The following is a 13,065-nucleotide window of genomic DNA, read 5'->3' as shown; positions in this document are numbered from 1 at the left end:
TATATAAACTTATGTAATAATATGACTTTAATCTACATGGTATGAATTCATAAAATTGATTTATCTCCTGATCCTACATAAAAGCAACTCGACCAATTCAGAGACTTGCTGAAATATACCCCACAAAAAGTGATATGGCTTCCACATGGGCTGAGTCACCACATCAACTCAAATGCCCTGCAGGTGTCCAAATGAAGGACCTTTAATCCTCTTAAGCAGAAAGCGGCAGCCATGTGTTGGTTACAAATAGATAGGATGACAAAGGAGAGGACCTACCTTGTATTTGGTCAGCACTTCCTTGGTGAAGCCATACCTGGAAAGATCGGGAAATACATGAATTGTTTCCGTCATCCTCACAGGCCCGGGAAGTCTGACTTACCTCAGGTTGATGATGTGGTCTTCGTGGTTGCCTCGGTTCAGGTGCACCTCGGTGGGATAGACCAGCAGGAAGGCAAAGAGGATGAGAAGTATCTCGATAGAGTCCTTCCCTCTGTCCACAAAGTCTCCATTGAATACGTAGGGTTTCTCCAGTGACGGCGGTCCGTTCTGTTGGAAAGTGACATTCGAACACTCGTAGATGTCCAATCCATTTGAACATTTATAGAGACTTTTTGGAGCTGATTGGCTTTCACTGTCGGCATTAGACGTCCAATCCATTTTGAGTGGGAGCTCATTTGCCTCTCCAGGTCAAAATGGATTGGATGTCTAGCACTGTCAATGGCAGTCAATGAGTTAACAAGGATGTGACCTGAAACAGCTCTAAAATAAAAAAAAAAAAAACAGAAATGTCCTAAAATCAATGCAAAATAACCTCCGTGCAAACCGGAAAAAAATATTTGGAAATCAAAAAACTGCTAAAAAGTTGAACAAACAATGGAAAATGCATGAACCCAGATAAAAGGTTAAAAAAAAAAAAAACTTGAAAAAAAAAAACGATAAAGTCAAAAAACTCCTGAAAACATGAAAATAAACACCCACAAAAACATGAAAACAGTGTAAAAAAAACCCATGAGAAACAGTTTGCGCAGTTCTCAAATTTATTTGCAATCAGACCACAAATATATGGACACTAGGCCACAAATGGCTCTTGGGTCTGACTTTTAACACACCTGATGTAAAGGAAATAAATTGACAAAAACAATTTCAAAATACCCTGTGTTGTCCTCAGGTATTGTATTCCTTACGGACACAATTGGTCAATATCAAAGATTGCCATTTGATTCTATAGAAAAGGCATGCAGGTCATTTTTGAGTGCCGGGTCCAGTCAACAAAAATTGTTAGTTGTCTTATAAGGGTTCAACTTGAAGCATGTGCAGTGAGCGATAATTTTTCTAGCATGTAGTGGCACTCGTATATACCAGAAATGTTTCAGAAACTCATCAGAGGAACCATCTGCACTTGAAGTTTTTACTCCCTTGAGCAATTCCATCACCATTAACTCAATGCCTGTGATGGACAGGGAACTCAATTGAGTTATATTGCAGGCTATGGATTTTCTAACACTATTACTTTACCTTATAGAAAATCAACAGTAGGTCTTCCAGCTGCCCGTGCAAATCGCCTGTAAAACATCCCCCAAAGAAACACGTGGACATTGGTAAAGCTATACACGCTGAGTATGTTTTTTCAGGGTTCCGTAAAAAAGCTCACCGCAAATAGTGATTTCTTTGCTGTGGCAGGTGGAGATGCGGCTGATGTTGGGCAACATGCGCAGCAACTTCCATGTCTCCAGGAGGAGCTGCAGCACATAACGCGAGTGCAGCTGCTGCTAGCAGAGAGACTATGTTAGCTCATGGAGATGAGACTGTCAACTCCTGCAAGTGTCTTTTGACTTTTAAAAAAAAAAATGCTACAAGATGGCGCCAAAGCCCTGGCTGATTGGAAAGTAGTCTTTGCTACTAACCCTGTACAGAGCACTCTTTGAACTTATTGGCTGCAATTGACAGCGATAGATGTCCGATGAATTTTGACTAGGACGGCTGGAAGTGCTTGTTTCATCGCCACTAGGCCACCTGTGAAATTGGAAGTCTCTCGCCGTCAATTTTAGTGAAAGATAATCAGTAATTAGCAGCCTTCCCGGTTGATCTTTGTACATGCAGTTGGTATACAATGATCCCTCGCTATTTTGCCCTTCAAACATCGCGCCCTCAGTCCATTGTGGATTTTTTTTTCCAATAATAAAAAAAGGCAGGATTTTGTGGAGATATCCCACCCAATCACGTACAACCTCTCCCTCCTGAAGCTTTTCTTTCTCACCAGGTAGCAACAGGTTGTTATAGTTAACAATGAGTGACAAGGGAGCTGCTTTGAACTTGCCAGAGAAGCTCCTTTCACAGGCACCGGCTCATTTAACTTGTTAAACATTGGCTGTAGTATCCTATGGCAACTCATTGTGTTGTGTTGTGTACTGTTCTAAGCATCATGAGTTGATTTAAGAGGACTCACTCAATGAAGCATTGAATAAAGACTTATACTTTGGGGAAAAAAAGGAAAAAAAACATGTATTTTATGTATCTCTTTCCAATGCTAAATCTAAATAAATGCATTGAACCCCCCCCCCCCCCAAAAAAAAAACCTGTGCCTCTATTTGGTGGATTTAGATCATCGCGGTCCTATTAACCTCGAAAAAACGAGGGATCACTGTATAGACCCTACTCACCAACGTCACAGAATGACGTGTCGCTGTATCCGGCCGCCATATTGTCCGTCTCTGTTTAGCCCTATTCTCAATGGTTTCAATTAGTCGTTCAGTTTATAGAGCAATTCATGGAAGCCCCGGTGCTTTCAGACGCTGTAAACTCATTGGATGCGTTGCATAAAAGGCGTTATGTGGAAAAGCTTCAGTCTATCCATTCGCCAGATCCATATTTGATGCCTAAATCGATATTTTTCGACCCGCTGTCTTCGCCCTCTCTGCCTGATATCTGCTACCCTGATATCCTATCTTGTCCACACAAAATCAGCCTATTCTCACGAAAGTTTGAAAAACTTTAAGAGCAGCACTCTAAGCAACATTACCCTGTGTGATTTCTAAAATGGCGACAATCAAAAAAAAAAAAAACGTTGACTGCGATGGCCGACGCTTCAAGGATAGGTGGATATTGGACTATTTCTTCAATAAAACACGCAACAACTGTGTCTGCCTCATTTGCAAAGAGACAGTCGCTGTTTTCAAAGAGTTCGATGTGACGCAATATTACTATTTCGCAAGAGTCCGAGTGTCGAAAGAGAAAGCCACAAAGACGAGACTGTTGAAATTATGAATTAAAAAAAATAATAAAGCAAATGTGACACACAGAAGGGCTTGCTAAAATTTGTTTAAATATATTGTTCTATGTAAATCAGCCAAGGTAGCCCCCCGCATTTTTACCACACCAAATCTGGCCCCCTTTGCAAAAGGTTTGGACACACCTGTTTAACTGATGATCCGTAGACGAGGCCAGCTTCTTTCACTTGGTACCAGCTAAATATTATTCAAAATGTAATGATGGTGGAAGAAATAAGCATCTTGAATTTGAAACTGTATGTTGTCGGCGATTAGCCTCGCAATGATCTCAATTGTGCTTGTCAGCCCAAAACCCTCTAAATATATATTAAATGCATCTTACCAGATATAAAATGACTACTACATAATCCGTGGTAATCGCTTGGAGCCCAGTTTTCAGGTCGAATTGCAGCAGTCCATCTCGCTCTCCTCTCTGGGTCTCTCGGAATACGGTAGAACTTCAAGTCTCTCCGTCTATCTTCTCTGTTATTGCAACCAACCGCCACACACGCCTTCACCATTTTGATTATTAATGTTAACGAGCAGAAAAACACGCCATAATAGGAGGAATTTACGTAGCGGTAATGCATCAACACGACGAGTAGACGGACAATATGGCACGGAGGCGTGGTTGTGACGTCATGTGAGTAGGGTCTATACTGTATGTATATGTTCACACTACTGAAACAAACTTTTTCAGAACAAAGAGAAAATGTCCAGCGACAGCAAAAAAGTCAAATCACAAGGAAGATAGCTCAATTAATCATGTTGAATTATTTTTGTATACATTGATTTGTGTATAAAGAAAAAAGAACTGTGGTACCTCGACATACGAATTTAATTCATTCCAGGACCTTGTTTGTAGGTCGAAATAGTCGTATGTCGAGCAGGATTTTCCCATAGGACTACATTATAATTCCATGAATTCATTCCACAGCCCGAAAACCGACACTAAATCCTTAATAAATACTGCTGTTACTATTACACATAGCAAAACAAATTAATTATAGATAAAAATTATAATATATATATATATATATATATATTATAATTTATTATTTATTGGTGCTTAGCCACCAAGTTGAAGTGGTTTGAGGAGCTTCATTTGGACAAAAGTAGTACTATACAACAATCATGTTCCAGTTACTGTACTACAACACAGTGATTTGGAGGAAATCAAAGGGATTCCATTACATACTTTCTTGTTTCTGAAGGCCTCCACCAGCTTGACGGCCTGCTCCACGCTCAGAGGAAAGCACAGGTGAGGTCCCGAGTAGATCTCCGGCACCTGGATGTTCTTGTAGCAGAAGTACCGCTCCCATTCGGCGTCGCGACACACCTCGTTCTCGCGAAAAATGTGCGAGATCAGGTTTCCTGGAAGGAAAACCTTTTTGAAGGGACCGCACTACCTATCCATCCAGGGACCCAAAGTGAGGAGTATCAAGCTCACGTTCATTGCTTGAGGGTGTAAAGTTGTCCATCAGGTAGCCTAGGAAGTTATACAGCTGCAAGGACATGTTTTGTTTTGTTATTTGGACGAAATTACCAGTAGTACCAGTAAGAATCAATGACGATGTATTGGAAGTATGCTATTTGGTTTGAAATGGCCACTTTATGATCTTCCCACCCACTCCAAGCAGCAGGGTTAGTCATTTGTTAATTTTCCTCGGTTCAAATTGACAGGAAATGACCCATAAATTCCCTCACATCATGAGGAACTGACATAAAATCCATAGGAAGTGACCTGAAGTGCCCCACAATAAACAGGAAGTGAACCAAGATCAATAGGAACACCGAAATAAACAGGAACTGACCCGAAATCAAAAGGAATTGACCTGGGAGTTTCCCAATATCAACAGGAAATGACCCAAAATCAACAGCAAGTCATATGGAATTGCCCCATAATTTCTTCCTTCAATATCATTAACTCTTTTAGTGCCATGGACGAATATAGACATCCAATTCTGTGGACTGTGCTGTGAATTTAAATTAGTGTATGACTAGAAGACATCTATTCTATTTAAAATGGGAGGCATGGCAGCGAATAAACATTTATTCATTCGTCTGTCGCTGTCAGCATCTTTCAACATTATTTCACTCCTTTCTTACTTTGGTTATTGTTCCTTTTCTGTAGGAACACTAGATGTTGGCTTTATTTGAGCAAGCGAAAATAACTGCTTCAAACAAAATGAACTTTTTTGCACTTACAACTATAAATGGTGTGATGTTGGTGGCTCTCACCTTGATCTGTGCCTGCTCTCCCGAGTACTCGATGGACTGAAAGATGTGCCAGGTGCACCTCCTCCTCATCTCCATGCGCGCAACATACTGACGGTACCACTGCTGGATCAGGACAGCCGCCCGTATCGCTGCCGACACCAGGTCACACCGTCAGCTACCTTCGTCTTTTTATATTTTCATTATTTCGATAGAACAGTTGTGAAAAAGGTCATTGAGGGGATTTCGAAACCACTAACATATATTAGTAACATCATTTTCAACTGGTAAATTTCCAAACAAAATGAAAATAACTAAAGTAGTGCCATTAAACAAGACTGGAGATAGACACCGCTTCACAAATTACAGGCCTGTTTCTCTACTTCCACAATTTTCCAAAATTCTTGAAAAATTATTCAACAACACATTTGATAAATCCATAAGTAAATATAACTTACATTTTGACAGTCAGTATGGATTTAGGGCAAACAGTACAACATCACTAGCTTTAGCTTTGATCACAAATTATACTCAGTTGGAATAATCTTAGCTCTTAAGAAAGCATTTGACTCTATTAATCATGAAATTTCGTTCAATTAACTTGAAAAAGCATCTGATCGGGGAGTGGCACTACACTGGGTGAAGAGTTATTTAACTAACAGGAAACAATTTGTGAAGTTGGGTGACTATTCATCATTATGCTTGGACATTGCTTGTGGCGTCCCCCAGGGTTCAGTGTTCGGTCCAAAACGGTTTATTCTTTATATAAATGGCATATACAAAGTTTCAAGAATACTAAAATTAGTTTTATTTGCAGATGACACAAGTATCCTTTGCTCTGGGGGGTGTACATGAGCTCCTGGAGAGGGTTTCTGATTAAATTTGTAAACTAAAGACATGGTTTGACAGAAACAAATTTTCATTAAATTTAAGTGAAACCAAATTCATGTTATTTAGCAGATACAATAAATATAGTCAAATACAAATACAGATAGATGGGGTGAATATTGAAAGGTTCTATGAAAACAAGTTTCTTGGGATAGCTATCGATGACAAGGTTAACTGGAGAGCTCATATAAAACCTATACAAAGTAAATTATCAAGAAGCATATCAGTCATGAATAAAGCTAAACACATTCTTAACTGTTCTTTAATCCTGCCATATTTACACTACTGTGCAGAGGTCTGGGGTAATACTTATGAATGTACAATAAATAAATTTACCATCTATTTTGCAAAAAAAGAGCCATATATATATATATATATATATATATATATATATATATATATATATATATATATATATATATATATATATATATATATTTTTTTTTTTTTTTTTTTTTTTAAACCCAATTATTAAAACTCACAGACTTGGTTCATTTTCAAACAGCTCAGCTCATGTATAAGGCTATTCACAGGTCACTTCCTGGCAATATACAGAAATTGTTTTTTCACAGAGAAGGTCATTACAGTTTGAGGGGGGAGCTTCACTTACAGCATCAGAGAGTACGGACTACGTAAAAAAGTTTTTGTGGTTCTGTTTGTGGAGTGAGGCTGTGGAATAAGCTAGATGAGGGGCTCAAGCAATGTCCAAGCATGACCCAGTTTAAGAAGTGGTACAAGCACATGGTTTTCACGGGGTGTAGGGAAGAGGAAGGGGTTTAATTATAAGGGGTTTTCACATATCGGTTATCGACTTGTCCTTTTTATTCTATTGTTTTTGTTTCTCTTGCATCTTACGTATATGGTTATTTACTTTATTTCTTTGTTGATATGAGGACTACTGAAATAGGGTGGACTGATATATTTGAATAGAAAAGGGGGGTAGGTTTTAACAAGCAAATGCTGCATCCTACTCCTTTTTGGACACAATAAATAACTTCTGATATTATTTATAATAATAATATTGGTTTTGTCTTGAATATTGTTGCTGTTATCTCAACTATAATATTGTTGCTGTTATCTCAACTATTATCATTGGGTTTGTCAGATTTTATTTTTTATTTTTTTGGTTTATTGTTTTTATTTTCTCATGTACAAAATAAAGCATTCATTCATTTATTCTTTCAGTCAAACATCAGAATGTTAGTTTGACAATTTATTTTAATAAATACAAGAACATTTTCGTAAAAAATGATTTAAAAGCGATTCAATCCCAACATACAAATGCATATTGCATGAAATGTTAATATTCAGTACGTGTGTGTGTGTGTGTGTTTGTTTGTTTTTTTTTTCTTTCCAAATTTCATTTTGCCTTCCTTTAGGTAAAAAAAAAAAAAAAGGGGGGAGGGGGTTATTTTTCTAATATTGTTGTCAACTCATTTGTTGTAATCTAACCCTACCACTCCCCAAATTGGATATACTGTAATTGTGGAGAACAGTCATTCAAACAAGGCTACTACAACAACCACAATAAGAATAACATAAAATGCATCTGGTCTGACTAAAACCGAAGAACAGATGAGGCTTACATGTGACACCTTCAAAGAGCAGAGTAGACAGAAAGAAGAAAAGAAAGAACAAAACACATTGATTCATGATTTAAATTTGTTCAATCTTGTACTTTTGGATGTACATTGGGAAGTTCACAAGCTTACCTTTGACTGGGTGTTTTTGAAACTGGTTGGACTTGGTGACGCCACATCCCATGACTCTTCCTGAAACAACAGCAACAGAGCATCAAAAAGTTCCCTTTAACGACTATCCCTGACAACTAGAAAAGAAAAAGCATGTGACCTTTAATTTTCAGCCACCTTGTATTCCAATTCAAAGCATCGCCATATACAGTATGTTAGAGTGGGCACTTCCTTTAAGTATGAAACAAGTTATCGCAAATTTCATATCCTGCAAGTTTGATTATAATCTCATTATTTGTAATACAGTTATCGCGAATTTCCTTTTCTGATCTCTGCGACCTTTTGACCTCAATGCTCCAAAATGTAATGACATCTTTCTTTTAATGTTACAAACATTTTTGTCTAATACTGTGTCAATGTTTACACTTGGTACTTAAGGGTATTTATTATAAGGGTTTCACACTTTACCAACTTAGCTGTATGGATGCTCCAAACAAGGTTTTGTTGTGCTTTTTGTAACAATGACAATGAATATTCTGAATCTGAATCTGAATCCTGAGTTTTATAATAACCGCTTTATTCGTTCTTGAGGTACAGTGTCACTTTCGTCAACGATGACGACAACGAACACTTTTTTTCATGACGAACATGCTAAAAACATGTTTTGGGAGACTAAAACATGATGAGACGAATGCCAGTCTGGCAGGCTTGCACACACGGTAAGATTTCTTTTCTTGGGCAGACAGAATATGCATTTACCTTTAAAGGTCTGTGTTGAGTGATCATGACACACTAAATATAACTCACAGAGTTAACATAGCATTTGCGTTCAAATTAGGTAAATGCTAACAGTGAGTGTCCTCTCAGACTCTCGGACAACTTTTTTGAACCTACAGTTCGTAGCGTCCAGGTGGGTATAATTAATTGAAAATACTGTGCTGTTTATTGCTGAGTGTGTATTATCACCATGTTAGTGTTGTCCATGTAGATAGACACTACAATCTGTACTCGTCTATCAATGTTCATTCGAAATACTGGACTGTCTCAGGAAATTAGAATACACAATATTCTAATTTCAGGAAATTAGAATACTGTGTATTCTAATTTCCTGAGACAGTCCTGTATATATACACAGGACTGTCTCAAAAAATTAGAATATTGTGTATTCTAATTTCCTGAGACAGTCCAGTAGTTGGAAACCTTCATTTATTTATTTTTTTCGAGTGAAATTTTTAAATTTTACAGACGATTTTTAGTAAACGTCGACTAAAACTAGGCAAAATTATTCTTGAGTCTTCGTCAACAAAAACTAGACTAGACTAAGACTATTAATTATTATCTCCAAAAGACTAAGACAAAAATGTAAAGGTCTGCCAAAAAGAACACTGCTGAGTTATCACGAAATGATCTTTTCTAAACCCTCTGAACTTTGACCTTATGACCCTAAAATTTAATCATTTTGGGACTATAAAAATATCTGGTTTGATTATAATAATTATAATCCCTTTATTCATTCTTCAGTAATCTTGAACACAAACATGACAAACAGAATCGAATACATATGGCGGTAAACACTAAGGTGAATTGAAGTTCCGCTCTGAGACCCCCAATTTGGCCAAATTTCAAAACTGTCCAATATGCATGTGTGATACATCATTGGAAAGCTTAAGATCTCAATTTTCTGTGAGAAGAAAAATTTTGAACAGGAGGGCATTTAAAAAAAAAAAAGAAAGTTTTTTAAACCGCAAAACCCTATCTGGAGGTGAGAGCACGCGAGAGCAGAATTACAGACGCCATGACTTTAACGGGATGTTATCGCGTACTTACCTTGTTTCGATCCAAAAAATCCATGTAGTATGTATCACTGAGTGTCAAGACACAGCTGTGAATGGCCACAGCTGGATTTTGGGGGGATTTTATGTGTGAAACATGGTAATATTACAAGGGTCGCGATGCAGAAATCGCAGACATCAAGGAGTGGTTGAGATTTTCTTTTTCATATATTTACCCTTTTAAACCTTTTTTTCAATTTTTCTTTGTTTGAATAGATTATTTATCTGACATATCGGAGAAAATGCGACAGTAACAAAACAATTACAATTAAGCAATAATTATGAGGTAGATATCCGTGACTTTTTTACAGACGCCATTTTTTTTTTTCATTGTGGCATAAATTGTTTGAAAGTTTAAAACATGTGAGTGAATAATTTTTTAAAGTTGTTTGGTTTTGGGGGTTTTTTTATAACGAAATATGAGACATCAATAAATGATTCTAAGCTAAAAACGACAGACATTTTGAAAAATAAATATAATTAATTACCTTGGTTTTATGTGGTTTATGGTTGAAACAAAAGCTGTTGCACGACGTCTGTAAACTGGGGTTTTCAGGGTAAAACCGACAAATTAAAAATAGTTCGGGGGCTTAATGCGCCATGAATCTGCTATGGCAGCATATAGACATATTGTCCTATCAAACACAACAGCTGTTTTGGCTTAAAATACAGCAGATTCTTTTAAAGAGGAGTGCAAGAGCAGAAACTGCTTTTTCAGTCTTGTCTGTGTTTTCCGTCATATAATAATAAAAAAAATAGAATAAAACATTCAAATTAATAAACAATGTAATAATACATTTAAATTATATAAATAAATAAATAAATAAATAAATAAAATTCAAATTAAATGAATGAAAACAAGGAACATCTTGCAATAAATACATCAACAAATATCGGAATAATATAATATTTAATTAGACATCTAATTATGTAATGATTACATTTGGGCACTTCTTAATTCCCAACAACTCTTCATGCACGCAGCATCTGCTTTTGTCCTCGGCCTGCCAGTGCTGGGCATTCAGTGGCAGAGGGAGGGAGATTGTTTTGGGCGCAAATTCCACGAAGGCTTAAATGCCATGCACGTCATTTTTCTTACAATTAGGACAAATCGAGTACCTCGACTCATTCCGAGCCATTAAATGTTGACAAGGAAACCATTTCAAAACGGCATTTTTGTTAGGAAATTTAACAATTACCACTTCACTCAATGGCCGCCATTGACAGCGACAGACATCAAATCTATTTTGACAAAATAAATTGGACGTCTATCGCCGCCATTAGCATTAAAACATTAAATTCAATGAAAAAATTGAAATATCCATCTAAAAATTAGTATTAATGTTAATAAAAACAAAAAGTATTAAAAAAAATAAAAAAACAGACATAAATTGGAAACGGAATGGTGCATCAATTTACTTGTTAAAGATTCAAAATAATACATCAAAAACAATATTAAACACAAAAATTAAAATAGAACGCTAATTAAATGTAACATTCAAATAAAAATAAAATTAAAAAAAAAAACTTTTATTGCAACATTCATTTTTTATGTATTTTCTATTTTTTGATGAGGTGTCAAACTCAAGGACCGCGGTCCATATCCGACCCGCTATATTATTCTATGTGGCCCACATCGACTTCATGTTTTTTGATAAAATACCAACATTTTAAAACAAGCATTTTTTTGTTCCCAATCACAGTTTTATAATTTAATTTTTTTTTTTACTTACATCCAATTTTAAAATCAAGTATCATTCAATTCATTTATATGTAATAATATGAGGCGATCATACATTTATATAGGTTTGTAACATGTGACCAAAATGAGTTTTGACAACCCTGGCATAGATCGATTGTTCGACAGATAGATAAAACTTACGTGGTCTATCCGGTCACCATCTCCAGAGTGCATTCATTGTGAAATTTGCAGAGCATCATCCTCCACCCGCGGAGTCATGTGAACAGTTTATACGTTTCCGTTTTGAAGGAGCAGGGAATCCAAACTTACAAGAAAGCGCTTTGTGCGTCCATCCACGTTCAAAGCCGCTTGGTTCTTGAGTCTCTCGCCACGTCGAAGAGGCGCAAGTGGATTAGTGGCGCTAATTGCTTGATGAGTCGAGACAGGCCGCTCGCACGAGACCGCAGGAAGTAAGCACAGGTGGTGGGAAACAGGTCAACAGCAACATCTTTTTTTGTCCGTGATGGGGTTTAGATCACTTTCCTTTAGCCTCGCAAAGAGCCAGTATAGTGATATGGAAAAATATCCCGTCACGATACAGGCCATTTTGAATCATGCTATAAATATCGTTGATATAAAACATTTTTAATTATTTGGGGACAGCTTCAACTCCTCTCACTTTATTTTTGAATTGACATGAAACTGACCTGCCATGAATGTTAAATACATCAAGTAGTGCTGAAACCTAAAACAATCCAGTTGTGTTGCACAGATACCATTTTTAGCTCCCGATATAGATTACACCTATGTGCCATCAGCCGATACTGTAATGATACCACTTATTTTGAAAAAATATGAAAAATGTTGCTAAATGCTAAATGTGCCACCACAGCTAAATATAAATAAATATAATATAAAAGCTATCAGTTTCCACATTAAAAGTCAAACATTCATTGTTTGGCAACTTCACTTTTTTGTATTAGTGATCATTTCTGGTGCAAAACACATACGTTCAAAAATCATTTATCTATGAAGAGTCCCTTTTGCGAAAGTCTAAAGTGGCTTATTTTGCGTAGTAGCGAGCAGTGCTTCTCAATTATTTTGTTACACCCCCCCCCCCCCATTTGCGTAGTAGCTAGCAGTGCTTCTCAATTATTTTGTTACGCCAGCCCCCCAGGAAGAAGCAAGTGTTTTACGCCACCCCAACTTTCTGAAGCCACTGTAAATAGTACCATTTGTCTATAAAATTATTAAAAGCACACCTCTGCATAACACTGTTTCCTTGTTAACATTAAAGAGTTTTTTATGATCAATACGTATACTGTATAATCAAATGCTCAAGTACCCAAAAGAGTAATTAAGTCGAAAATAACTTTATTCTACTGTGCGCATGCATGCTCAGTCACAGACTGTATACATACACGCATACATTTCTGTGGGTCTGCATTTAATTTTTTTTTTTTTTTTTTTGCGTTTTTATTGTTTGGTTA

At 36.8% G+C, this 13,065-nt stretch overlaps 1 protein-coding gene across 2 annotated transcripts in view; it reads right to left on the bottom strand.

Moving 5' to 3' along the window:
- ppef2a (protein phosphatase with EF-hand domain 2a) overlaps positions 1-11,962 on the bottom strand; it is a 38,522-nt gene extending 26,560 nt beyond the window's left edge. The window contains exons 1-10 of one of the 2 annotated variants that reach the window (XM_057832481.1): positions 11,777-11,962; positions 8,084-8,143; positions 7,958-7,966; positions 5,508-5,635; positions 4,717-4,771; positions 4,465-4,640; positions 1,652-1,766; positions 1,516-1,562; positions 380-546; positions 277-313 (exon numbers count right to left, since the gene is read on the bottom strand). In XM_057832481.1, the coding sequence (XP_057688464.1) occupies positions 277-313; positions 380-546; positions 1,516-1,562; positions 1,652-1,766; positions 4,465-4,640; positions 4,717-4,771; positions 5,508-5,635; positions 7,958-7,966; positions 8,084-8,135 (786 nt within the window). In that variant the 5' untranslated portion in view covers positions 8,136-8,143; positions 11,777-11,962. Of the gene's footprint in view, positions 1-276; positions 314-379; positions 547-1,515; positions 1,563-1,651; positions 1,767-4,464; positions 4,641-4,716; positions 4,772-5,507; positions 6,676-7,957; positions 7,967-8,083; positions 8,144-11,776 lie in introns of those variants that run through there. The other variant, XM_057832480.1, reaches the window with a different exon arrangement.
- Between the last annotated feature and the right edge of the window lie 1,103 nt (positions 11,963-13,065).

The sequence above is a fragment of the Corythoichthys intestinalis genome, chromosome 3 (genome assembly GCF_030265065.1).
Source record: "Corythoichthys intestinalis isolate RoL2023-P3 chromosome 3, ASM3026506v1, whole genome shotgun sequence".
NCBI classification, from domain to species: Eukaryota; Metazoa; Chordata; class Actinopteri; order Syngnathiformes; family Syngnathidae; genus Corythoichthys; species Corythoichthys intestinalis.
The sequence above is the reverse complement of the archived record's forward strand: the minus strand, read 5'-3'. Positions and strand labels throughout refer to the sequence as shown.